Raw genomic sequence first — 26,587 nt, forward strand, 5'->3', positions numbered from 1 at the left:
TCTCTTCACTCTTAGACAAGCCAGTTCTGTACATGCAGACCTACCTCTCCAGATACCTCTTACGTCCAAGAGTGGCTCTTACCCACTGGAAGGTTTTGGAGAAGGTTGGAGTTCAGGAGATAGAGATCCCGTACAAACAGCAACTTCCAAAGTCAGGTCCCTTTGAGTCCGAGGCTCATTTGGTGGCAGGCAGGTCAACATTTTGCTTAGTCTAGGTGACCAGTCCAGACTGGAAATGGAGGCCTTGGCTTCCTCTCCAAGTGAAGGCCCCCAACATTCGGTGGCTGGCAGCCTCCTGACCCCAGTGACTCCAATCCATTGTAAAAACAGAAGAGCTTTTGGAAGTGAGACTGTGAGTGGGTGAGGGGCTGCTGGGTCTGTGGCTGGGCTAATGGGATAAAGTGGTCACCTCCCCCACACCCGAGCCCTAGCTCAGAACCTGGGGCATCAGCTCTTCTCAGAGATTTGGGGCTTGAACTTTTACTTGAGACCCCTAATTTAGAACCTAAACCACCCCCATCTAGGCTTTGGGTAGTCAGAGATGTACTTGGTGGAGCAGGTACCCCAGTTTTACCTGGAACCTCACTCTCATCGGCTTGTCTGAAAGGGAGCAGAAGGGGCTTGATGCTCTGAAGAGGATCCTCAGCTCCGAGAAGGGGGCAGGTCTGACCACTGCAACATTTTCCTGCCCTTACTGATGACTCCCTCAGCGTCCTCCCATCCTTCCTGCCCCAAATGTTTCTATGTGAAAGGACAGATCAGCAAAGGGAAGGGATGTGGAGATAATGAGGACTAAAAGCAGAAAGAGACACAGCCTCCAGAGGGCACAGGACAGAGGAAGAGCAGCATTCCTAGCTCTGACCCTAGGACCTGACTCTCCCCCCAAATTCTGCGCTTCCGGGAGCAAGGCCAGAGGCAGTGCACTGTGCGCCCGAGTGTTGGTGGGGATGACGGCAGCTCAGGGAACCGAGGCCGAGGACAGAAACCCAGAGCCGCTTGAGAAGAAGCAGGTGATTGAGAGGAGGGCCTGGAAGCTGTAGGGCTGTCCGTGCTGCTATCTGGGGTTGGGGGAAGCACTAGGGGTTCTGGCCAACTGGATCTAGCAGAATCTGAGGGGAGGTTGGGTGTAGGTGGTGGGCACATAGTGAGAAGGGACACACAGGGGTGGAGCATTTGGACCAATGATGGGAGGAAGGAGTGGAGGACAGAGGTGGCAGGAACTGGAAGCCCTGAATAACAGCTGTAGAAGGGAGGCTGAGGAAGAAGCTACAGTCTAGAGTCTCCTGGAAGCACAAAGTCACAGAGACATTCTTTGGTCCCAGAAGACTGGACAGTAGGCTAAAGGATCAGATGGCCAGCCTGCGTGACCTAAGCTGGAGAAGAACATCCCTGGGAGAGCCGCAAGCATATAGGCCCTCGAAGGTCGCTGTTGCCCACATGTCTGTCCCATCCCAAGTGCACACTGGGTAATGGTTTGTGATGCTTATGGAAGAGTACCTGTGCATGTGGCTTCCCAGCATTGCTATGGAAGTCCCTGGGCTTCTGACACCGGTGACTGTGGTCCTATGTGTGTCTGTACATAACTATGTGTCTGTAGAGGCATCTCCCAGTGACCTGTGTCTGTGGCTTCTGTGACCATGTATGTATGTTGTCCTGGTGTCCAGTGGGCTATAAGGGTGTAATTTCCAGTCTAGGGGTGTGCCTGTGTGAGCCTGAGTGTGTTCCTTCTCTGTTCAGAGGCATCAGCTTCGGTCTAGTGTTGGGAGGGCGGGGCTTCAGGGAGGGCCAGGAGTCCTGGGAAGCTGACCTCTCCGGTAGATAGGCAGATAGGCCCACAGGGAAAGGAGGAGGTGACTCTGTCTCCCAGGGAACACAATGCCCATGTCTCAGCCCTAACCTCTCTATTGTGTCTGCCCTGACCCCTGTCCTGTTGCCAGGGCTTAGCTGAATGAGACCATCCATCAGGCCTGTCAGACATCAGCTGTGGTGATCTTTCCATAGGACAGCAGCCAGCTCTGATAAACCAGGCCTGCTCTCCGTCCCAGCTCCTCCCTTCATACCTAGATCCCTTAAAGTCAAGTTATGGCTCTTTGGCCCCTCCTTAGGCACAGAATAAAGCAAAGGGGAGGAGACTGAGGGTAGAGGAGGCCCTAGGTCCCAGTAGTACTGAGCGTCCCTTCAGGGTGTATTGCACGTTCTGAACTGGCCTTTGTGTGGGAGCCAAGCTACCCGGAGGCCATGTGGGAACATCCACTGCTGCCGCCCTCCCTGCCAAGTGGAAGGGAGCTGTCTGCAGCCATCTCCTGGCAGTAGAAGGGGCTGGCCTTGGCTAACAACAGCAGTACTACCTGATGTCATATGATTGCCTGTGCCAGGATACCTTGCTCTCCCATGAATGCCCACTGTATTAACACAGAGCCACCACTGGTGGCTGAGCCAGCAGGGCTGTGTACATCCTGAAAGTGTTATGACAGAGGGTGAGAAGACATGACAGTGTCCAAGATGGCACCTGCAGGGCACAGAGGTGTCCACAGTAGACCTGGACAGGAACATCTCAGTCACTAGATTTGTATACACAGTGCCTTGGGCCTGTACATTTAAGGGCCCATAAATTTTTTCTTTTGACACTAGAAAGATGGCTCAGCAGTTAAGAGTAATTGCTGGGGGATGGAGAGATGGCTTATCAGTTAAGAGCATTGGCTGATCTTCCAAAGGTCCTGAGTTCATTTTCCAGCAACCACATGGTAGCTCACAGCCATCTGCAATAGGATCTAATGCCCTCTTCAGTCATGCAGGCATACAAGCAAATAGAGTACTAATATACATAAGTAAATAAATACTTTAAAAAACAAAGAATATTTACTGTTCATACTGAGAACCTGAGTTGGAAGCTCACATGTAGTCCCTGGCCTCACAATCGCCATGTGGCTAAAAATGATCTTCAATATGTAGCCCTGGCTGTCCTGGAACTCACTTTGTAGACCAGGCTGGCCTCAGACTTGTAGAGATCGCCTGCCTCTGCCTCCCCAGTGCTGGGACTGAGGTGCATGGCGCCGCTGCCTGGCTTCTTTCTTTCTTTCTTTCTTTCTTTCTTTCTTTCTTTCTTTCTTCCTTCCTTCCTTCCTTCCTTCCTTCCTTCCTTCCTTTCTAGTTTTGTTTTTAAAGGTTTATTTATTATTATACATAAGGACACTATAGCTGTCTTCAGACACACCAAAAGAGGGCATCAGATCTCATTAAGGATAGTTGAGCCACCATGTGGTTGCTGGGATTTGAACTCAGAACCTTTGGAAGAGCAGTCAATGCTCTTAACTGTTGACTGCTGAGCCATCTCTTCAGCCCTCCATACTTTTATTTAAACAAAAATTGAAAAAAATATATTTGACTTTATACTAACACAATTATGTGTATTTTTTTTTTGAGACAGGGTTTCTCTGTGTAGCCCTGGCTGTCCTGAAACTCACTCTGTAGACCAGGCTGGCCTTGAACTCAGAAATCCGCCTGCCTCTCCCTCCCGAGTGCTGGGATTAAAGGCGTGCGCCACCACTGCCCAGCTGTAATTTTTTTAAAATCAAGGATCAAGTATGGCTATAACCCCAGCATTGCAGGGTTGAGGGAGGGCTTCAAGTCCAGTTGTCTTGGCTACAAATCAAGGAATTTTAACGAAGGAAAGAGTCCACTAAAGTCACAGACATGTGACTATATGATTGGGTACTGATGAGATCACCAGGAAGTAGCAGGTGTGGGCAGATCCTACTGTGTGGGTGCTCACGCGTCACCTAACGCCTAGGTCTATCCCTCTTCCATCAATGTTCAGAGTTGCTCAAGGTGGAACAGGGCGAGGCGATGCAGGCTGCTTCCAATGCCTGCACTACTGGGTGCCTAAATGCTTCATTTCCTGCAGCACATTGTTGTGTTGTCCTGGAAATCAAGGCCAAGGTTGAGCAGTAGCCAGAAGTGTGCTGTTTGGTAAGGTGGGAGCAGAGTACCAACTGGATTTGTGACTTCTGCACCCTCTGGGTCATGTGCATCCTCCACATTACCAGTGTGAGCCAGGCTGATGTGGTCACCTACCACTGTAGGTCATAAAATGTGGCCAGTACCTGTCACAGCCAAGGTGTTCAGTTGCCCCTGATTAAGGACCAGGGAAAATGTGTCTATCTGGTTGTCCACGATAGGCCTGACTTTTTACACAGGCCAGAGTGAGCCTGCTTCTTCATGGGGCTTCCTAGAACTCAGCACCTGCTGGAAATGCAGTGGCAAGCAGTCCTGGGCTTAGGCGAAGGATGGACAGGGCCTGGACAGGCTGGATCAAGCCGTCAAAAAGCGGTAGGTGGAGGTCAGATGTGTCAAGCAACAGAATGGATGCTTTAAAAAATGAAGAAGAAGAAGAAAAAAAAAAGGTAAAGCCCAGAATGGGGCTCAGGCTTGATCCAGAGGCAGTAGGAGCTCTTGGTTGGGTAGAGAGAAGGCGTAATCAACCTGTAAGAGAGTTCTTGCATCAACACATATGTGTGCATTAGTGAGAGCCTCCTGAGGGTCAGGATGAAAGCTCTGCAAGTGAAGGAAACATCCGGGGTGGTAAGGTAGGTGGGACAGTTTTGTTCCCAAAGTGAGGACCATGACAGCTTGAGAGGACACAGCTGAAGGCAGGACACCTTTGGTGTTAGTGAGAGGAGTAATGCCTTAATCAGCCACTAGGAGGCTCCTATGTACAAATAAGCAGGCCCCGACAAGAAATAATGGGCTTCAGGGGACAGCTCCCGAATGCTCTGAAAGACTCACCAAAGAATATATATAAAAATTTTAAAAAATTAAAAAAAAAACAACAAAAAAATCAAAAATGGGAAAAATAAATCCTGACCCTTGCCATCGTGGCAAGGAAGAAAGGTTTTACAGCGTAACAGATCTCTCTGCCTAGATGGATGTTTTTATAAGTGGACTAATCGTGCCCCATTCCCTCCAACACTCTGAGCGTCCTTTATGCCCCACAGTACTTTCTACTCTGTTCTACTTGAGACCCTGTCTCAAAACAAACAAGCACAAAAGAAACAGGGAAGAGAGGCAGAGGCAGGTGGATTTCTGAGTTCGAGGCCAGCCTGGTCTACAGCGTGAGTTCCAGGACAGCCAGGGCTACACAGAGAAACCCTGTCTCGAAAAATAGAACAAAACAAAACAAAACCAAAAAAGGAAAAAAAAAAAAAGAAAGAAAGAAAGAAACAGGGGAGAGAGAAAGGAAAGAAGGAAGGGAGGGAGGGAGGGAGGTGCTGAGTTCAATTCCCAACAACCACATGGTATCTATACTAGGATCTAATGCCCTCTTCTGGCACATAGATGGAACACTCATATACATAAAATGCATAAATAAATCTTAAAAAATAGAAAGAGAGGCAGGGAGGGGCCAACCTGGTTCTCTTTAGAGTCTTGCCATGAAATCTGCCTGCAGTACTAGATAGAGCCTGAACCCTCCTTGGAGCCCCGCCCCCCACCATGTTTGGCGGGGGTGGGGGTGGGGGGGCATGTTGTGGTGATTGATCTCTGAGTGAGCCGTTGCCCACACAGACTCTTAGGCTTGAATACTTGGTCTCCTGTTGGTGGAACCCTTAGAGAAGGGTTAGAAGGTATGACCTTGTTGACAGAAGTGTGTCACTGGGCATATAGTCTTTGAGGTTTCAAAAGCCCATGCCAAGCTCAGTGGCGCTCTGCCTGCTGCCTGTGAGTGACTAGTGTAAAGTTCTCAGGTGCTGCTCCTGTGCCCGGCCTGCCTGCCTGCAGCCATGCTCCCCACCATGATGATGGTCATGGAGTCTAACAGCAAATAGAAAAGAAAGTCAGGCACTGCCTCTGACGATGTGCATGGCATTAATAACTTTTCTAATAAACTTATTCTCCCAGGGATTAGGGGTAGGAAAGGCAAATGAGAGGGCTAAGCAGGGAAAAATCCAAGCCCCTGAGTTCAATCCAGAGGTGTAACTTGGTGGGAGAGAACTGACTCCTACAAGCTCTCTCCATCCCAACAAGTAAATGTAATTCAAACAAACAAACAAACAAACAAACAACTGGAGAGGAGGGAATTAGCACAAATTAGCCTCAATCTTCCTACTCAATCGCCTGGGTGCTGCCACCAAAGATGTGAACCTCCACCCCTAGGGTTAATAGTTTTTAAATTACAATAGAAAAGGGGAGGAAGCCAAAGTGAGAACTTTGATCTGGAAGTGACTTAGGCACTCAAAGCAAGGGGAGCATGGGCTCCTCTGAGACAGTTGGAGGAGTCCAGTGGGAATCCCTGGCCTGTTATTCCATTTCAATCTACCATCCCACCTTCCCTCGTGGGACCACAGGACCCACAGAGCAGGCTATCAGGCTTCCAGGATGTTAAATGCTCATGGCCCAGTTCCAGGCAATGAGGGGCCAGCAAGAGACCCTCCTACCTGCAATTCCAGGGACATGAGTGTCAGCATCAAGGAGGTCAGAAGGAGAAGGTGGCTATTTAGGGGCAGAAGGCCAGTCGGTAGCCAGCATTTAAGGGCTGCTTAAAGGTTAGGGAAGAAGCTGGATAGGAACCAACTCTCTGAACCAGGAGTCTAGAGAGGATCAAGGTCTGAGCTCAGGCTGATTGCTGGTAACATGTTCGTCTGGTGGGGACCCTGGGGCAGGTCCTTTTCCTGGTATTCCCAGGGTGAGACAGGTTTCACCCAAGAGCCATTGGAAAGTTCACATTGCCAGATAGCCAAGGCTATGAAGATCAATCAGGTTGGAGTCCAGGCTCTGTTGCTTCATCTGTGGGAGAACAAGGTTGACTACAAGGAAGAATCAAATGAGGTGATGTATGCGGGCTCACCGCAGGCTGAGCAGAATATGGGCACACTAACTATAGACCAGACACATGAGGCCAGCACCGTGAAGAGCTTGCCTAGGTAGACTTTTCTACCAACCAGCAGAGCAGCAGCGGCAGTTTCTGGCCAGAGGCAGGCTCTAAGCAGATGGCCACTGCTTTGGGAGCTGGGCAGAGTCCTCTTCTGTAGCTTGAGGGAAATTTAAAGATATAAGACTTTATACCAACCCTTGAAAACCTACTTTCATTTTAATTAAGTAATTATTAATTGCACTGAGGATTTAGCCTAGAGCAGCGATTCTCAACCTTCCCAATACTGCAACCCTTTAATACAGTTCCTCACATGGTGACTCCAAACCATAAAATTATTGTGTTGCTACTTCATAACTGTAATGTTGCTACTGTTGTGAAGCATAATGTAAATATCTAATATGTATCCCCGCAGGAGTCATGAGCCCCAGATTGAGAGCCACTGCCTAAGCCTGTTATATGCTAGCCAAGCAGATACTCAGCTATAATTCCAGCCTTTTAAGAGATTTTTGAGGTTTTTTATTTATTTATTTTTGTTTTGTTTTTCTCTGTGTAGCCCTGGCTGTCCTGGAACTCACTCTGTAGACCAGGCTGGCCTCGAACTCAGAAATCTGCCTGTCTCTGCCTCTCAAGTACTGGGATTAAAGGCATCCTCCACCACGCCTGGCTCAATTCCAGCCTTTTAAAAAACTTTTTATTGGGCTGGCAAGATGGCTCAGTGGCTAAGAACACTGACTGCTTTTCCAAAGGTCCTGAGTTCAAATCTCAGCAATCACATGGTGGCTCACAACCACCCGTAATGAGATCTGACATCCTCTTCTGGTGTCTGAAGACAGCTACAGTGTACTTATGTATAACAATAAACATCTAAAAAAAAAAAAAAACACTTTTTATTGAGACAGAGTCTCAGTCAAGTTGATTCCCTTTTTATTTTGTTTTGTTTTTTAGATTTTATGACTGGAGAGATGGTTTTCCATTCCTACACAGTGGTTCACAGCCATCTATAACTCCAGTTTCAGGGCATCTGATGTCTTCTTCTGACCTGTCGGTACTAGGCATGTACATGGTATACAAACATACATGCAGGCAAACAAATGAATAAATCTAAAATAGCTTTTAAAAGAAAAAAATTAAAAATTATTATCTTTTTAGCCATGTGTGTGCATGTGTGGGTGCCATGTGTGGGTGCCATGTGTGGGTGCCATGTGTGTGTGCATGTGTGGGTGCCATGTGTGTGTGCATGTGTGGGTGCCATGTGTGGGTGCCATGTGTGTGTGCATGTGTGTGTGCATGTGTGGGTGCCATGTGTGTGTGCATGTGTGTGTGCATGTGTGGGTGCCATGTGTGGGTGCCATGTGTGTGTGCATGTGTGTGTGCATGTGTGGGTGCATGTGTGTGTGCATGTGTGTGTGCATGTGTGTGTGCATGTGTGGGTGCCATGTGTGGGTGCCATGTGTGTGTGCATGTGTGGGTGCCATGTGTGTGTGCATGTGTGTGTGCATGTGTGGTGCCATGTGTGGGTGCTATGTGTGTGTGCATGTGTGGGTGCCATGTGTGGGTGGGTGCTCATGGAAACCAGGGTCTCTGGAGCTGGAGTTACAGGTGGCTGTGGACCTGCTTGACATGAGTGTTGAGAACAAAGCCTGGGTCTACTGGAAGAGCAGCCCAGGTTAGCCTCAAACTCTTGATCTTCCTTGCATTCATCTCTCAAGTATGGAGACTTCAGAAGTGTATGACCTACTCATTAGTCCTGTTCTTTCTTACGGTGCTGGGAGTTTAGTCTAGTGTCTCATGCACGCTGGGCAGGTGCTCTACCACTCTGAGTCATGCTAGCAGCCCCTGGACAGGCTTATGGGTGGCATCCTCCTGCTTTAGCCTCCCAAGTAGCTTGAGTTTACAGGCCTACACCACAAGGCCCTACAAAAATTTCATTCTAGAGACTCATGGTCTCATCTGAGTAGTTCTAAGTGAAGGACACTTATGAAAGGTTAAATTTATGTTAGGGAGGATGCGAAAGGGCTGGAAAGATGGCTCAGAGGTTAAGAGCACTGACTGCTCTTCCAGAGGCCCTGACTTCAATTCCCAGCAACCACATGGTGGCTCACAGCCATCTGTAATGAGATTTAGTATCCTCTTCTGGCATACAGGCAGAATACTGTATACAGAATAAATAAATAAGTGAATCTTAATAATAATAAAAAAGATCAGAAAGTACAAGGTTTAAAAAGATGAGTAAGGATGACAGCAAAAACAAAGACAAAAACAGACACAGAAAAACAGAAACCAAGGTTGGTTTCCACCCCATGCCGAGGCGGCAGCATGCAGTAGCTTCAGTGGTGGTTTTTGTTTTCCACAATAAGTGGGAGGGGTGTTTCACATAATGAACATGGGGTTTAGGCACAAAATGGTAGTGGTAGTGTTTTGGAAAAAATGTTTATTTCTCTCCTAAACATTCTCTGACACTTGTTCGGAGGGAGAGTCTCTAATCCTTTGAGTGTCCAGGGGAGCCACCTAGGGAAGGGGAGGCTGGCTAAGGTCTGATACACTGGATACATGTTCACTCTCTACTTGTTCTTTCTCCCCCTCACACTATAGCCCCAGATGGCTTTAAACTTGGCCTGTGGCCCAGATTAGCCTCGGACTCAAGAATATCCTCTTCCAGCCTATATACAGCCATGAATCACCATAGCCAGTTTGGGCAGGTCATTTTACTTGTAAATTAGGGATGAAACTGCAGCACTATGGCAGCTCTAAAACCTGGTCACAGATAACTGCTAGAAGGAAGCCTTGGAGCAGAAACCATGTGGGAGGTAGCAAGGGTTCTCCCCTTCTATGTATTAGCCCAGCTCACAGTAGGCTTCTGCCTGGCCTTAGAACCTAACTCCCACAGTGCACCAGGCCCAGGGGTTAGAATCTGTCACAGTTCCCTCTTCCCAGACAGCTACTTGATTCTTGAGCCTCCTGGGTACGGAGCTCCTTTTTCCCACCCTACCCAGGCCATTGCCCTTACCCCGACACTTCCCACAAACGGCTGCTCCCTTAAGTGCAGAGTGCATCCAAATTCTGGGTCCTGGAAACCTGGTGATTTCTGCTGTGTCTGTTCAGCACTTAGGGGTCTATGTCTGTGCCCCTAGTCAATCACGCACCTGTGTCCAGCACAAGAGTACAAGGTATTCTCCCTGTGCAGTGTGAGTCTCTAGGTCCTGGCAGGAAGGAACTGGGAACACTCTTGCTCCCTAGGTCAGGAGAGGGTCTAGAAGGCAGGGGCAGGGAGGCTGGGTCTCAGGATGCCTTCCTGGCTTCCTTGACTGCCTAGTTCCCCTAGCTTGTCTAGTGGCCACAGTCAGTCCTTGTGTAAGATCCCTGTGGGGCTCAGGGGCTCACTGATTCTAGACTGGTTTAGTTGCAGAATGGAAAGGCGCTGTTCTGGAAATAAGATGAAGCTAACTCAGCCGGGCGTGGTGGCGCACGCCTTTAATCCCAGCACTCAGGAGGCAGAGGCAGGCGGATTTCTGAGTTCAAGGCCAGCCTGGTTTACAAAGTGAGTGCCAGGACAGCCAGGGCTATACAGAGAAACCCTGTCTCGAAAAACAAGACAAACAAACAAACAAAAAAAGATGACGCGGGGCTGGAGAGATGACTCAGCAGTTGAGAGCACTGACTGCTCTTCCGAAGGTCCTGAGTTCAAATCCCAGTAACCACATGGTGGCTCACAACCATCCGTAAGGAGATCTGGCACTCTCTTCTGGAGTGTCTGAAGACAGCTACAGTGTACTTACATACAATAAATAAATAAATCTAAAAAAAAAAAAAAAAAAAAGATGACGCTAACTCACAACGGGTACTCAAGACCTTACCTACCTCTCCCCATCTCCCTAGATATGAACCCTACCATCATACAACACTACACACACACACACACACACACACACACACACACACACCCTTCTCTTTCCAGCAAGTATCTCCGCCCACCTATGGCTTACTGCTACATACCTTGATGAGTCTTTTCTCTGGCAGGTCTCAGCTTCCTTTAGCCCATGTGTTTTAGCTGTCTGCTTTTCTTCAGTACACTAAGAGTTGCTTTGTTGAAGATGAGACTATTTAACAATGCATGGCAGAAGAAAGCATGGGCTCTTATCAGGCCAGGGACCACATGGCCTACGATAGGGAACCCAGAACCAGGGCCAGCTCCCGAGAGTTTACAAGGTATGGCTCTGTTCATCTCTGAAAGTAACCAGGAAGACATATTTGTTTCACCTCTGGCCAGTCCAAGGTGGGTGTGGACATGTGAGTGAGTGAGGCCTTCGGTCACAGATTGGATGCAAGGCCAAGAGTGAGCTGTTGGCTCTAACCTACTTCTGTCCAAATGGTGTGTTCTGGAAAAGTCATTCTTTGGACCCTACCTATCTCAGTGACCACCAAAAGACTCTCGATAGGTTTCTGGGACAGGATCTAAGAGATTGCTTCTGAGTATCTCCTAGGCTTCCTCACTGCCCTTCCTTAGCCCAGCTGCAGCTCCTGTAGCCTCCTTCTCTGCTACCCCTTGGAAACCTGGAAGGACCGGTCAGGCATCAGGAATAGTACAAGTTCCCTTGCGGGGTAGGGGGACTGGGGCATGTGGCTGGTGAGAGGACACTGATATGTCAAGCTAGTTTCCAAGAGGCTGTGAGGAAAGGCACACTGGAGAATGTATTTAGCTCAGAGGCTGCCACAGCCTATATCCCACTGATGGGCTCATTCAGCAGAGGTGCCAGATAGGACTCTTCCCTATGATGCCTCCATTACTGGTAGCAGTGTGATAGCTTCCTCAGGGCTGTAGAGTCCCTAACTCCAGGTGAGCTGGGGCTACCATCTATTTTGGTTTTCTCTGCTACCTTGCTATCCTGAGCTTCTCAACCAACGTTGTGTAGAGCCACCTACGTGCAGGCTGAGAACTGTCACCCTGGCGGTCACTGTCCTGCACTTTCTCCACTGTTTGTCCATATGACCTTGCCCCAGGTACTTCAATATTTTAGGGAGCTGGCTCCTTTCTTTTTCTTTTTTTTCTTTTTTCGGTTTTTCGAGACAGGGTTTCTCTGTATAGCTCTGGCTGTCCTGGAACTCACTTTGTAGACCAGGCTGGCCTCGAACTCAGAAATCCGCCTGCCTCTGCCTCCCGAGTGCTGGGATTAAAGGCGTGCGCCACCACGCCCGGCGAGCTGGCTCCTTTCAACTCCTATGCTCCCTGCCCAGCCAGAGGCCCTAAGCCCCAGGCTTTCAACCATAGGAGCAGGAAGAGCAGTGCTTGTTGTTTCTGTGTGTGCCCCACCTCTGGTGAGTTGGGCCAGTAAGAGGGTAGTATGGCTGGGGTCAAAACAGGCTTCATCAAGAGGACTCAGGGCTACCATGTACATGGACCTGAAAGAGGGCTCTGACTCCAACCTTGGTCTTCTCACAGACTGTCCCTAGAATCCAAGGCTGGATGCTCTTGCTGTTAGGATGAGAGCAGCTCATGGTTTGTGGTGGATGGCCTGCCCTCACCACTTCCCTCCTCTTTCTTGGGCTAATGTGAAAGTTGCTTAGGGGGCTGGTGAGATGGCTCAGTGGGTAAGAGCACCCGACTGCTCTTTCGAAGGTCCAGAGTTCAAATCCCAGCAACCACATGGTGGCTCACAACCATCTGTAACAAGATCTGGCGTCCTCTTCTGGAGTGTCTGAAGACAGCTACAGTGTACTTACATATAATAAATAAATAAATCTTTAAAAAAAAAAAAAAAGAAAAAGAAAGTTGCTTAGGGACACAGTCTGTTATCATAAGCTCAAATGGCAGAGTGAATTCTTTCCCATTACTAGTTACAAATTATACTAGGAGAAACTGAGGCAGAGGAGCCAGTTGTCTTTTGAGTCTTATACTTAGAGAAGACCTGCTGGGCTACAAGAGCAAGGGGAGATGATTATAAGCTCTCAGGGCATAGGATGAGGTAGATGTGGGCCTGAGCCAATCCAGCATGGAGAAACGGGTGGACTGTCCTCTCCACACCCGGAGAGGGGTAGGAACTGAGGCTAAGGCAGGGTGCAGCAGTACTCCAAACTAGGTGCCACAGAAGCCAGGCTCAGAGCAGGAGGAAGCCAATGAAGAAAACTGAACTCATCATAGAGTGAGCAACTCACGATGGAGAGCTGGTGAGTGTGCTTAAGGCCTGGACAGGGAGGCCTGAACCTCAGAGGGGAGGAAGACAGAAATGGAGACAGCAAGGACTGTCACCACTTGTCTCACCATCACAATATCAAGCCATAAAGGTCTGACCAGGAGCAGGCAAACTGTATTGCGAGCAGCAGGAAAGTGGGCATGGCTCAGCTAGAGCTCAAGTTTTTTTTTTTTCCCCCAAAGATATTTATTTATTTATTTATTTATTTATTTATTTATTTAATGTAAGTACACTGTAGCTGTCTTCAGACGCACCAGAAGAGGGCATCAGATCTCATTACGGGTGGTTGTGAGCCACCACGTGGTTGCTGGGATTTGAACTTCGGACCTTTGGAAAAGCAGTCGGGTGATCTTACCCACTGAGCCATCTCACCAGCCCTTTTTTTTTTTTTTTAAATACTTATTATTATACATAAGTACATTGTAGCTGTCTTCAGACACACTAGAAGAGGGCATCGGATCCCATTACAGATGGTTGTGAGCCACCATGTGGTTGCTGGGAATTGAACTCAGCAACCTTCGGAAGAGCAGTCAGTACTCTTAACTGCTGAGCCACCTCTCCAGCCAACCCTGAGCTCGTTTTTTGCTCTTCTCCCCCAACACCAAACATTGAGCTTCGAGACAGAAGATTCTCAAGCACTGGTTCTTTTTCAGAGAACATCACCTCAACACCATCTGATCTCTAGATCTTGTTTTAAGCATTTATGCATACAGGTGTTTGGCCAGTGGTGGCACATGCCTATAATCCCAGCACTAGGGAGGTAGAGGCAGGCAGATCTCTGAATTCAAGGTTGGCTTTGTCTACAGAGTTAGTTCCAGAACAGCCAGGGCCACACAGAACAACCTTGTCTCAAACAAAACAAAACAAAACAAATTTATTTATATGTTTTATTTGCATGTACATACATGTGCTATGTCTGGTGCTCTTGGAAGTCCACATGGATGCTGGGAATTGAACCCAAGTCCTCTACAAGAGCAAGTGATGTTAAATCATGAGCCATTTCTGCAATCCTTTGTTCTAAAGGGAGCGTTTGATTGACAGTTTCAGTCCTAGGTCTCTTGACAGAAGGAAGAGGTTATAGCACCTAGCGCTCCTACTCTTCGTTTCCAGCCTCCAGTGTCCAGCAGCAAACAGTCACATGCCATGGAGTACTGTCATGCTCTGTAGAAACAAACCCCAGACAACTACCTCAGCTAAACTTTCCCTGTCCCACGGTGACATCAGAAGGCAAGGGTTTTGTGGGAAGGAAAGCCCATGGCCTAGGGAACCACACATATTGTCTCTCCTGTGCTCATACAAAAATAACCCTAGGATCAGTAACAAGATTCCAGCAAGGCTGGGCTCTGCCTTTCCCCATCAGCTCTTCTGATGGTATAAAATATGGCAGAAGATTGGGAGTTGGACACAGTCCTTTTTTTTCTTTTTCCGAGACAGGGTTTCTCTGTGTAGCCCTGGCTGTCCTGGAACTCACTTTGTAGACCAGGCTGTTCTCAGAAATCCGCCTGCCTCTGCCTCCCAAGTGCTGGGATTAAAGGCATAGGCCACCACGGCCAGCCAGTCCTGACTTTTAAGCATTCCAGAAAACGATACCACCTTGTTTGGGAGTCATCTAAAAGTTTTGTTAGAAATAAAACATAAAACGTGGGAACCAAAATGACTGATGCTTTGTTTGAAGGCAAACTTGAAAGGTATAAGAATGTTGACACAGCAATTCTAGGCCTTTCTAGGGAAGATGTTAAAAGTTTGGTATGTGTGAATCTCTAATACTATGAGATCCCTAGCCAGAGAAAGCAGCTACTGACAAACTACTAGACAGTGCAGATGTGAGGGGGCTCTGGGAAAGGTCAGTCATGGCACGTATACCAAGTGACTATGGGGTCACTAGAGGTGGAGAGGAGCAACAGCAGAGGCAGGCAAGGAGCTCGAGTCAGAGCTTATCCAACACCCTGACTCTTCCACCAAACCATTCCCATCCCACCTTGGCCACAACTAAAACACAAGTCACAGGAAAGCTTAGAAACCATTCCTTTCTTTATTAAACATAGCTTGCAAGTGATAAATATTACAAAGTTTTTTCTTTTAATCCTTTCTCCAAAAATTAGCTTATTATTTGAATCTTCACTGCTGCAATGCTCAGCAGCCTCTGAAACAGATGGGAGTGTATTTACCTTTTGAAAACCAGTTCCTATTGGTCTTAGTTTGTTTTTTCATTTTATTTCCCAAACACAATGCAGAAAATTAGAATGAGTTAAAAAAAGAAAAAAAAAAAGAAAAGAAAAAAGGAAACTTAAAAGAGAGTTGTGCAAAAGGGTCTTGTTCCCTCCCACCCACCCTATTCAGGGAAGGCCATTGCCACCCCACCTCCCTGCTCCCCACCACCCACCCCAATCTATCCTCCACCTTCACCAAGGCCTCACCCATCAACCTATGTTTTTTCCAGGCTTTAGTGGCAATAACTAGAGAATAGAAATACTCAGCTCAGGAATTGGGGGGCGGGGAGGGATAAATTGGGCCTCTGAAGAAGACAGACTGTGGAACAGTTGCCTTTGGGGGTTCAGATGAGATCTGAGGGAAGGAAAGATATGGGCTACATCTGAGCCCTACTTGTTACCAAGATGAGAGAAATTTCCACATCCTATAGCTCACAACTAGATTACCAACCTGGGGGGTGTTTGTGGTTAACCACCCTTAAGGATTGTGATTGTGAGGTGAAGCTTGGAGGCTGGTCACAACATGGCTAGAAACACAAGGGCCAAGATGCCATCAGCCCAGCACCCTGTATCACTGCCACTTCTCCCATACCAATGCTGAACCAGGGGACTGGCAACTTTCCAAAGACACTGTCACACAAGTAACACTAGCACGTCACTTTTGTTTCCTCCCTGGTCTCTCAGCCCAGCACTTCCCTCACCTCAAGGTGCTTTTTGTTTTTTTGGCAGATGGGGGAAGAATTGTGGAATTTAGAGCACGGAGGTCAGTGGTTTTCTCCCTCGATTCACTGGTTGAAGATACCAGTTTCACCAAAGCTCACCCAGCAAGTCAGTAGGCCCCAGGTATCCACACTGTGCCTCCTTGTGTCCTGGATTCTTTGTACTGTCCTGGACCTGGAGCCCTATAATTTACAGGAGACAGCCTCAACTCAATCACATATCCTTAAATGGTTCGGACAGAACTTCCTTAGGACAATTAAAATTCTTTCTTTCTACTATCCTACTATCTCCTGACAATCTACCCTTTTAGCAGTCCATGAGGTTCTTTTTCTGAAGGGTGGGAAAATCCCTTGCATAAGAAAGCTTTGACACTGGGTTTTGTTATATAGGTATATTGTGTATATGCTGATGCAATCAGAGGGGGAAAACAGTGCAAATACAATTACAATTCATAATAATACTTGGTTTCAATGCCCCCAGGAACTGCCCCATTCCTCGGCTACCTCCCAACCTCCAGCACTTTCCCACATTATCAACCTAATGCTGGGGTAGGAAGAGTGGGCAGGCTAGGGTAGGGAGTGGGCTCTGCCAAGGCAGTGCTGGTGACCTGGAGAGATTACTCCAGGGTGGGGAGGGCAAGGCACAAAATAGGGGTGGGTGGTGGGGGAGGTGGCATCTTTAAGGGAGGGATGGGGTCGGAGCAGCTGCCAGTCTCAGTGTGCTGGGCCCGGCCCACTCCTCTCCCCACCCTCCACAGTCCTGCCTCCCTCCACCCTCCCCTTCCCCAGAAACCCTTTTGCACGGATCATACACAAACGGGCACATTACAAAATGACATAACACAGTTTCACAATATCCATGGCTAGGGCTTTTTTTTTTTCTCTTTTTCATGGTTTTTTTTTTTTTCTACACAATGTACAATTCCTTTTAAATGGATCAAGAAATAGCTTATATACATGAATGAGTCCTTGTTATAACATCTCGGCAGCAAATATCATAAGCTAATGAAGATCTTGATGGAAAGGAAGGGAGCCTAGGATGAGTGGGATCGGGGCTGTGGAGAGAAGGGGAAGTGGGAATGGTTGGGGAAAGGAACAAAAGTAAAATACCAAGAAGCATCTTTACAAAGCGGTTCTATAGCTAATTCCTCTTAAAGGGGAAAGGAAAGGTAACCAAGGCAGGAAAACATTTATCTCGGGGTCTTTAAAAAGAAATGTCTACCATACGTATATCTCATAATGCAGGAAAAATACTTATTCAGCAATGGAGGGAGTTCAGATGCTGTGGTCTACTGACAAAATAAAACCGACAAATAAGGACTTCTGTCTCCTAATTTTACCCCAGCCTTGCCACTAATCCACCCATTTCAGGTTGCTGTGGAGTAAGACACCATCCATGAATGACTGCTTGTAGTGCCTCAAGGTCTAGAGGAAGCTAGATTGTACTGTTTGATCCCCACTCTACTGATAGCTGAGAGTCAGAGTCCAGTGGTAAAGGACACTGAACTCAGGGTCTTTCCTCCTATCCTTAGGGCGTGAGGGCTAGTGTCTACAAGGGCCCACAGCTGGAGGATGGGAGTTAATTCAAACATAAAACAAAAACAAAAAAAGTCTTGGAAGGACACAAGGCAATCAGTGATGTAAAATGTAGAGGCTTTAAAGAAAGGGGGACAGGGGCAGAACCTAAGGGAGGAGATGGAAGGCTAATACTTTACCATGATTAAGAAAGATTTTACCCCTCTTGCTAATTCCTGGGAAGAGTATGATGATGGGGAAAGAGGATGAGAAGTCAAACCTCAGTGACTGAGCAAAGGGCCGCAGAGCTATACTAGTATAAGCAGCTTCTATGTAATTGACCCTGAAGGGATAAAAACAGGGAAGACCCTACCCTCTCCCCTATGGCCTCAGCACCTAAACAGGCACTGAACTATAGGCTCTCCTTGCCACCACTCCACATTTCCATACATCTTACCTCCAAACCCTACTCAAAGTGGCCTGGCTCTCAGGGAGAGGACCTAGCTCAGGGCAAGGACAGGCCCCAGCTGGACGGTATTGCACATTCTCTGTTCCTTTTAATCTCAACTGACAGACTTGGGCACCTTGTACCTCTGAGCACCTCTGAGTTGGGGGTCAGGGAGACTTAACAGAAATGGCACTTCATCACGGGGTAGGGAGAGGTTAGACAGACATGCCACAAGGCAAGATGACTGGTAAGAACATTTAAAAAATGGAAGAAAAAAAATCTTCCAATTTTGTGGAAGAGAAAAACAGATCAATTTATTCAGTGCTTTCAAAGCACAGAGGGCAAGGAAAAGATGTAAGAATATATTTTTTATATATATATATAATTTTAAAATAATCCCAACCCCAGCTCCATTAGCCCCCCTCCCCCACCACTTACAGTCAGGGGCACCACATTCCCCAGAAAAATACTTGAAACGACCTGCTCAAACTACTTGTTACTAGCATCTAGCTTCCAGGTCATTTCCCACTTGGGAGAGCCCAGACACAGTTGTATCTCTGCTCCTTTATTAAGTGCTCAATACATTTGAGGGAAAGGGAAGAAAGAAAAAACCAGGAAGACCCGTAGGGCCAGTATAATCACCCACAGCGGCACTGGGGTATTGGGAAAGAAGAGACCAGAGTGGAGGGATTGAGCTTGATCTAGCTTCTTTTCCCACCCTAACCCTAAATTTTATGGGAAAGGTGTGTAGTTTGTGTGTTTGTGTGTGTGTGTAATTTTAAAAGTGCCTTCTTACTTTAAAAAAATTATTTACTTTTTAAAAATAAAAATGAGGGAATTTCCCCAGGTGGCTCCCAAGGGCAAAATATTATAAAACTCCTCATACATCTTTGTTCAAAGTGTCCCTAGTACACTCTGACGGCTTCTAGGGCTGCAGAGGCAGGTTTTACTACATGAACAATCTGAGGAAAGCAAAGACCCTTCATTTTCAGGCTTCCCTTACCTCAAAAACAGCTTGGTCCCCTCCCCTCCTCCTTGCCACACTGTGGGCAAACAGGATGTTAACCTCCCTAACCTCAGAACAGCGACATTGCACAATTCAATTTATTCTCTACATTAATAGTGCCAAAAAAAAAAAAAAAAAAAAAGGCAAAATGAACAAAATTTTGGGAGAGGACAATACTTGTATAACTAAGGTTTGACAAACTGCTTGGCTCTAAGGAGTTGGATCTACAGCCAGCGTAGCAGAGTCAGAGTGGAATACCAACCTGATTGGGGGTCTACACCCGTTATCTCTCAGCACTCAGAGGGTACAGGTATAGAAACATGCGAGAATCTCAACTTCTGGGAAAAACCTCTTCTTCCTCCTCTATGTCTAGTTTCCCTTTCTGTCACATGATCCACGTATACCGATTCCAACTTCTAGGATACCCAGCCACCTGCAGCCTGGAAACACCCATTCCTCCGGGACTATGGTTAGAAGGAAGATGAACACTTGTTAAAGGGTATGAGGTGTGATGAGAGACAATTTTACAAAGAAAATAAGATAATCTCAAGATGGTTGGCCTGGAACAGACTTTTGTGTCCTCACTGAGGTCAGGACGTGGCTGCAGCCCTCTTTGGGACACTAGTGAGCTTATGTAACCCCTCTTCCCCTTAGCCCATGGTTAAACAACAGGTAGTTTTTGTTTTTAAGCTTTTCCCTCTAGGCTCTTTTACTCATTGTCACAGAGCTCAACTTCATTACTATAACACTGCCTCCTAAACTCTCCAGATCCTAACCAACCATAGGTGGGCTGTTATTCCTCTTTGTCTGATGATACCCACTCCACAACTCGGTTAAGTGCTCTCAACATCTGTCCCTACCATTCTCAGTTAGTTCCTATTGGCAGCTGAGGATCCACTGCAATCTGCATGTGATCATTGAATTGTATATCATTTATATATATATATATATATATATATACACACACACACACATATATATATATATATACTTTTTTTCAAAAAAGGAGGAGGGTTAGCAGAGGGTGGTAGGGAAGTAAAGAAAACAGAAGATTGGGGTTAACCGTCTACTGAACAAAGGGAAAACACACAATATAATTAAAAATGATAATAATTATAGCATAAAACATACTTTAGAAACACACATCAAAGGACTTAAATTCTCCCCAGGACCTCATTCTGACCTCTATCAGAGGCAAAGATCCACCTCACTGTTAAAGGAAATCGAAGAGAAGACAGAGCAGCAGGAGAACAGATCGCAGCAGTGTGAAATAAAGGGGAGGTGGCAGGGCAGGGCATGTGTTTTCTTGTTGATGTCTATTTTTGTCTTCTGTTTTTTTTCGGTTTTGCTTTCCGTGTATGGTAGGCACCAGTACAGGCACTGCATGCGACGGAAGTTGGGGGCAATGGGAGAAATGGGTAAAGGATTCAAGGATGGGCAGTACAAGTGGAACAGGCGTTATTTCTGCCCGCTGATGGACTGCGATATAGACCTGGGAGGGATCATGTCTAAAAGGTATTCACGCTGTCGGTCTGCCAAACTTGGGGCTTTATGTCCTCCGATGCCAGTGTTCAAGTATGCAATGTTGACACCTAGATTCATGAGACAAAAGGAGGGGACAGGTATTAAGAGAAGAAGTGACACCCCTTTTGGCCTATCCCAGATTGCAGTTAGAAATGGGGAGGACGGGGCTGGTGAGATGGCTCAGTGGGTAAGAGCACCCGACTGCTCTTCCGAAGGTCCAGAGTTCAAATCCCAGCAAACACATGGTGGCTCACAACCATCCGTAATGAGATCTGACGCCCTCTTCTGGTGTGTCTGAAGACAGCTACAGTGTACTTACATATAATAATAAATAAATAAATCTTTAAAAAAAAAAAAAAAGAAATGGGGAGTACATATCTGCAATGGCCTGTACTTCTCTAGCCTCAGCTTTGTTTCAGCAGCAACTCTACCCTTACTCCCGAGCTTCAGGGAAAGAGTCCTCCAGAAACGTCAGTCCTATCAGGAATAATGAACGGTCTTTATAGTACAATATAGGAGAAAGAGGTTAAACTTTGGTGACAGAAAAATTATTAAAATGTAGAAAGAATCAATGATCTGCTCTGATTTTGGAACCAATGAAGCATGGAGAAGAATCCTAGATCATTCATGCTGGACAGTTGACCCTGCTGCTCTAGAACTCACATGCTCAATGAAAGCACATCAGAATTAAACTTATTTTATTTATTTATTTATTTATTTATTTATTTATTTATTTATTTTCGAGACAGGGTTTTTCTGTGTAGCCCGGGCTGTCCTGGAACTCACTCTGTAGACCAGGCTGGCCTCGAACTCAGAGATCCGTCTGCCTCTGGGATTAAAGGCGTATGCCACCATGCCCGGCTCAGAATTAAACGTATAATGGCAGAGACAATTTTACCAAAGTCTTAGTGCTTAGTCTTTTACTTAGACTTAGTAAAAATTCATTTGCTGAATAACAAAATAGTTATGGCCTAAGAAAAAAGACAGCAAAGGAAAAATGGGGTCTAAAGGGATTGCTAAAGATTTGTGCATTTGTGCTACAGATGGGTCAGTAGTTGGTAGTGATGCTTTTAATCCCAGCACTGGGGCAAAGACAGGAGGATCTGAGTTTGAGGTCAGCCTGGTCTATAGATGAGTTCCAGGATAACCGTGAGTACACAGAGAAACCCTGTCCCCCAACCCCCTGCAAATCCCCCTAAAACAAAAACAAACAAACAAACAAAGGAGCACTGGCTGTTCTTCCAGAGGATTGAGGCTTAATTGCTAGCACACACATTATGGTTCACAAGTATAAGTAACTCCAGTTCCAGGGGATCAGACATCAGACACCCTCCCTAATCTGGCCTCTGTGGGCACCAGGCATGCAAGTGGTATACAGAGTACATGTAGGTAGAACACTCATACTTAAAAAAAAAAAAAAAAGGTCTGTATACCATGGCCGGAGAGAGAGAGATCAGTCAGCAAAATGCCTGCCATGCAACAGGACCTGAGCTTGAGCCTTAGCACCCACATACAAAGCCAGATGTGGTAGTTCACACTTGTAATCTTAACAATGGGATGCAGATCTCTGGAAGTTGTTGGCTAGTGAGCCTACCAATTTTATAAGCTAGAGGAAACTAGGAGACCCTATCTCAAAAAACAGGTGGACAGTGCCCAAGGAATGACATTCAAGATTGACTTCTAGCCTCTTCATACATGTACCCATCCACACATGCACCCTGTGCACTAAAGCTAGGTGGTACATGCCTGCAATTCCAGTACTTGGGGCTAGGGAATAGCAGAAGTAGAACAGCCTTGGTTACACAGCAAGCTCAGAGCCAGCCTGAGCTATATAAGATCATCAAAGAAAAGACGATCTACTAATTAGTTATCCCTGTGAGGTAAGTTCTGAAACCAACCCCTCTTACCTGGCATTCCAAGGAGGCCACCTGGCACAGACAATTGGGGTGCCTGTGCAAAGTTTGAAAGCATGGATCGGGCAGATGTGGGTATACCACGCTGGAGGCTGCTCTGGGGCTGTGGAGCCTGCAACAAGGCAACATGACAATTGATGAAATCTTGCCATTATAGAAGTTCAAAAGAGGGCTGGAGAGATGGCTCAGCGGTTAAGAGCACTGACTGCTCTTCCAGAGGTCCTGAGTTCAAATCCCAGCAACCACATGGTGGCTCACAACCATCCATAATGAGAGCTGATGCCCTTTTCTGGGGTGTCTGAAGACAGCTACAGTATACTTACATATAATAAATAAATCTTAAAAAAAAAAAAAAGTTCAAAAGACCCAAAGGAGTAAAAAAAAAAAAAGAACAGAATCATTTCCTGAAGTGTAGCCCCTAAGAGAAAGGAGGGTTATGGAAAAATTCCTCACCTGCCGCAGTGTATGATGTCTCATGATGGTCTCCTGTTTACTGACACTGGATACAGCTGGAGCTGTCGTTGGGGAGAGTGCTGCCTGCTGCTGTAATCGCTGTTCAATTTCCTGTTGGGAGTTATTAGGTGAGATTGAACAAGACAGCACCCAATTTTCTAACTTGAAAACCAAGGGCCTTATTTCTGTAATGATGCCAGCTAGTTAGAACAATGCAGAAAAGGTGAAAAGTTTGGTGGGACAATGCTGAGATCTCCAGGTACAAGCAGCCAACATGTCTTAGAGATTAAAAGCATTCCCTTCTCTCTAGAAAGCTGGCTCTCATGAGGACAACTGGAGGACAATGGACAGTAATGTAATTAAAACTAATGAATCTTTGAGGTACTATCTATTTCTTTAATTTTTAAAGAGATTCATTTATGCATTCATGTTTGCATGTTACTACTATACAGTGCTGGATATTGAACCCAAAGCCTCGGATCTGGGAAGCAAGTGCTCTACCATTAAACTAGCATCTTATCTTTGATTTCTACTTAGCTGTTTTCCACAAGGCTCATGGTGCTACCTACTTAAAGGACTCTGATGGTTAGTAGAGTGTGAAATGGAAGAGAAAAGGACCTGAGCATCTTAACGCATCTTTCCCTTTGAATAGACTATTAGGAACTGCTCACACACCTCTATTATCACTGGGCTACTTTATCATCTATTCTTTTTTTTTTTTTAAGAATTAATTTTTTATTAGGTATTTTCCTCATTTACATTTCCAATGCTATCCAAAAAGTCCCCAATATACCCCCCCACTCCCCTACCCCACCACTCCCACTTTTTGTATCATCTATTCTTTTGTTCGCCATTTAACTACAGATTGTGTAATTGAAAGTATGCAGCAAATGCCTTTCAGAAAAATCCATTTGTCTGACCAAAAGTAGAGAATAGAGGACCATGATGTTGCGGTGCACTCCGGTAATACCAGCTCTCAAGAGGCAAAGAAGGGAGAATCATTTAGAGCTAATAGTGAGACTTTTTTCAGAGTTATGGAAAACAATAATGTTCCAAGCCTTGTTTCTGTCCTTTAATCACAGTCATTCATACATGGTAATACATTACCAGCCAATCAAAAACAATCAAATGATATAAACAGGACAAAGTAACAAAAAGGATTATATTGTTTTGTTTTTTTGAGACTGGGTGTCATTACCTAGTTTAGGCTAGCCTGGAACTCTGTAAACCAGGCTGGCTTCCAACTCAAAGAGATCAGCTTGCCTCTGCCTCCAGAGTGTTGGGATTGAAGGCATATGCTACCATACCCTGCTTTTTTTTCTTTTTAAAAAGGAAACTAGGTTTCCAGGCCTAAAACCCTTTGTGAAAACCAAGCTTGTTCAGATGACTATGCAGGTAGGAGTCAGAGTTCTCACCTGTTCCTGCTGTAGGGCTTTAACGAAAGCGTTTTTCAGCCGGTTAGTGTGTTCAGCTTTTAGAGCCTTTTTCTGGTTGGAAGTCATACACTGCTCACAGAGGATCTTACCATTCTTCTCTTGCTTCCAGTGAGGGGTGAAATCTGTGCGGCACTGGGCACATACAAAGGGTTCCACCCTCAGAAGTGAGGCACAGTTTTTGCCTACACACCAATAAAAAGAACAGTTAGCGGTTTCCCACCTCCAACCTCTTCTGTTTTCATTAAGTGTCTTTCTCATAAGTTAATTCTGTTAAGCTAGAGACAACACAAGGTCAGTGAGATAGCCGAGTATGTGCAAGCCTAAAATATCTGAACCACATCTTTGAAACCCGTGTAAAGGTGGAAGGAAAGAAATAACTTCATAGCTGAGCGTGGTGGCGCACACCTTTAATCCCAGCACTTGGGAGGTAGAGGCAGGCGGATTTCTGAGTTCGAGGCCAGCCTGGTCTACAGAGTGAGTTCCAGGACAGCCAGGGCTATACAGAGAAACCCTGTCTCGAAAAAAGAGAGAGAGAGAGAAATAACTTCACAAAGCTGTCCTCTGACTTTGTAATAGCAACAACATGCCACATTTTTGGCAACTTCCCATTCTCTTCTCCCTACTAACAAATTTAAAACAAGAAACTATACAAAACCAAACCAAACAAACCAAAACAATTCAAAGGGCTATTTATTTTGTTTAGTAGTTAGTTTAAAAAGCACTTTGTTGCCCTTACAGAGCAATGGAGTTTGGCTATGTGTACCCAGCCCATACACAACCCACCATAGCTGCAGTTCAGAGGCTGTGATGCATTCTCCCAAAAGATTATCTGAGGGCACCAGGAAAATGTGGTAGATATGCATGTATGGAGGCACAAACACTCATACAAATTAAATTAGTGAATCTAAAATTTATATATGTATTGTCTTGTTTTGAGATACAGTCTCACTATGTAGACTAGACTGTCCTAGAACTCAGTACATAGAGCAGGCTGGCCTCGAACTCAATTTTTTTTCCTGCCTTTGCCTCCCTAGTGCTAGGATTAAAGGTATGCCCAACCTCAAATGGCCTTAAAAACTTTTTTTCAAATATAATTTAATAAATACTTTGGCTTGATAATCAGTAGTTGGGAGGCTAGGGAAGGAGGCCCCAGAACTTAAGTTAAGGCTGAGCCCTACCTGGTTACATAGTCTTACAAAAATCTCATAATAATAAAATTAGAATCAAAGGGATTCACTTAAAGCAATGCTTTCTATTTTCTCTTGTTTTGTTTTATTTATTTATGTTTGATTATTTTTAGACAGGGTTTCTCTGTGTATTCCTGGTTGTTCTGGAACTCACTTTGTGTATCAGGCTTCAGAGATCTACTTGCTTCTGCCTCCCAAGTGCTGGGCATGCACCACCACACCTGGTCGTCTTTAATTTCATGTGCATTGGTATTTTGCCTGCATGTATCTTTGTGTGAGGGTATCAGAACCTCTGGAACTGGTGTTACAGACAGCTATGAGCTGGCATGTGGGTCCTCTAGAAGATCAGCTAAGGCTCTGAGCAATCTCTCCAACCCACGCCCCCCCCTTACTTCTGTTGCTTAATATTACTTTATATTAGACTTTCCCTTTACACACACATTTACAATACTTTGTTATCAGGGCCTGAATAGTTATTTTGTAAAGATTTTTCTGAGACAAGATTTTACATTGTAGCTCAGGCTAGCTTAGAACTCACTATATATAGCTCAGGCTAGCCTCTGAATCACAACACTTTTGCCCGAGTATTCCAAGTGCTGAAATTATAGGCATAAGCTACCTTACCTGGCTGAAATTACGGTACCCTATGATCTGTTTACAGCTAAATGTTTAGTCAGTCCTCTAGGGACATTCCAATACTGTCTGGAAATTTAAGCTTAATAACTGCATGGTGTCAGGTTCAGTACTAGGTTACAACGTTCATAAACCAGAAATTCTATTTATCTAAAGTACAGGCATTGCAGTATTCGCTTTTCATAGCAGCACTTTGTGGAGGCCAAGCAGGACAGATCCCTTGTGGGTTCAAGGCCAGCTTAGTCTATACATAGTTGAGTTCTAGACTAGCCAGAATTATATATATGGTAAGACCCTGTCTCAACAAAACAAAAAAAGGAACTAAATAAGATATATTCATCATTCTGTTTCCTGTATGTGGATGTGATCTGACCAGTTGCTTCAGGCTCCTCATGCCTCTGACTCACTGCTAAGGTGGATTATACCCCCAACATGTGAGCCAGAACAAACTCTCTCTAAAAAAACAAAATAAAAAAACCAAAACAAT

General features: G+C 45.8%; 1 protein-coding gene across 1 annotated transcript in view; it reads right to left on the reverse strand.

Moving 5' to 3' along the window:
- Positions 1-16,876: 16,876 nt before the first annotated feature.
- Gatad2b (GATA zinc finger domain containing 2B) overlaps positions 16,877-26,587 on the reverse strand; it is a 70,356-nt gene continuing 60,645 nt past the window's right edge. Inside the window, exons 8-11 of the mRNA XM_021157791.3 lie at positions 24,260-24,462; positions 22,845-22,955; positions 22,386-22,503; positions 16,877-20,546 (exon numbers count right to left, since the gene is read on the reverse strand). Coding sequence (XP_021013450.1) covers positions 20,413-20,546; positions 22,386-22,503; positions 22,845-22,955; positions 24,260-24,462 — 566 coding nt within the window. The 3' untranslated portion in view covers positions 16,877-20,412. The remainder of the gene's footprint in view (positions 20,547-22,385; positions 22,504-22,844; positions 22,956-24,259; positions 24,463-26,587) is intronic.

The sequence above is a fragment of the Mus caroli genome, unplaced genomic scaffold (assembly GCF_978045245.1).
Source record: "Mus caroli unplaced genomic scaffold, Mus_caroli_1 scaffold_3, whole genome shotgun sequence".
Lineage (NCBI taxonomy): Eukaryota > Metazoa > Chordata > Mammalia > Rodentia > Muridae > Mus > Mus caroli.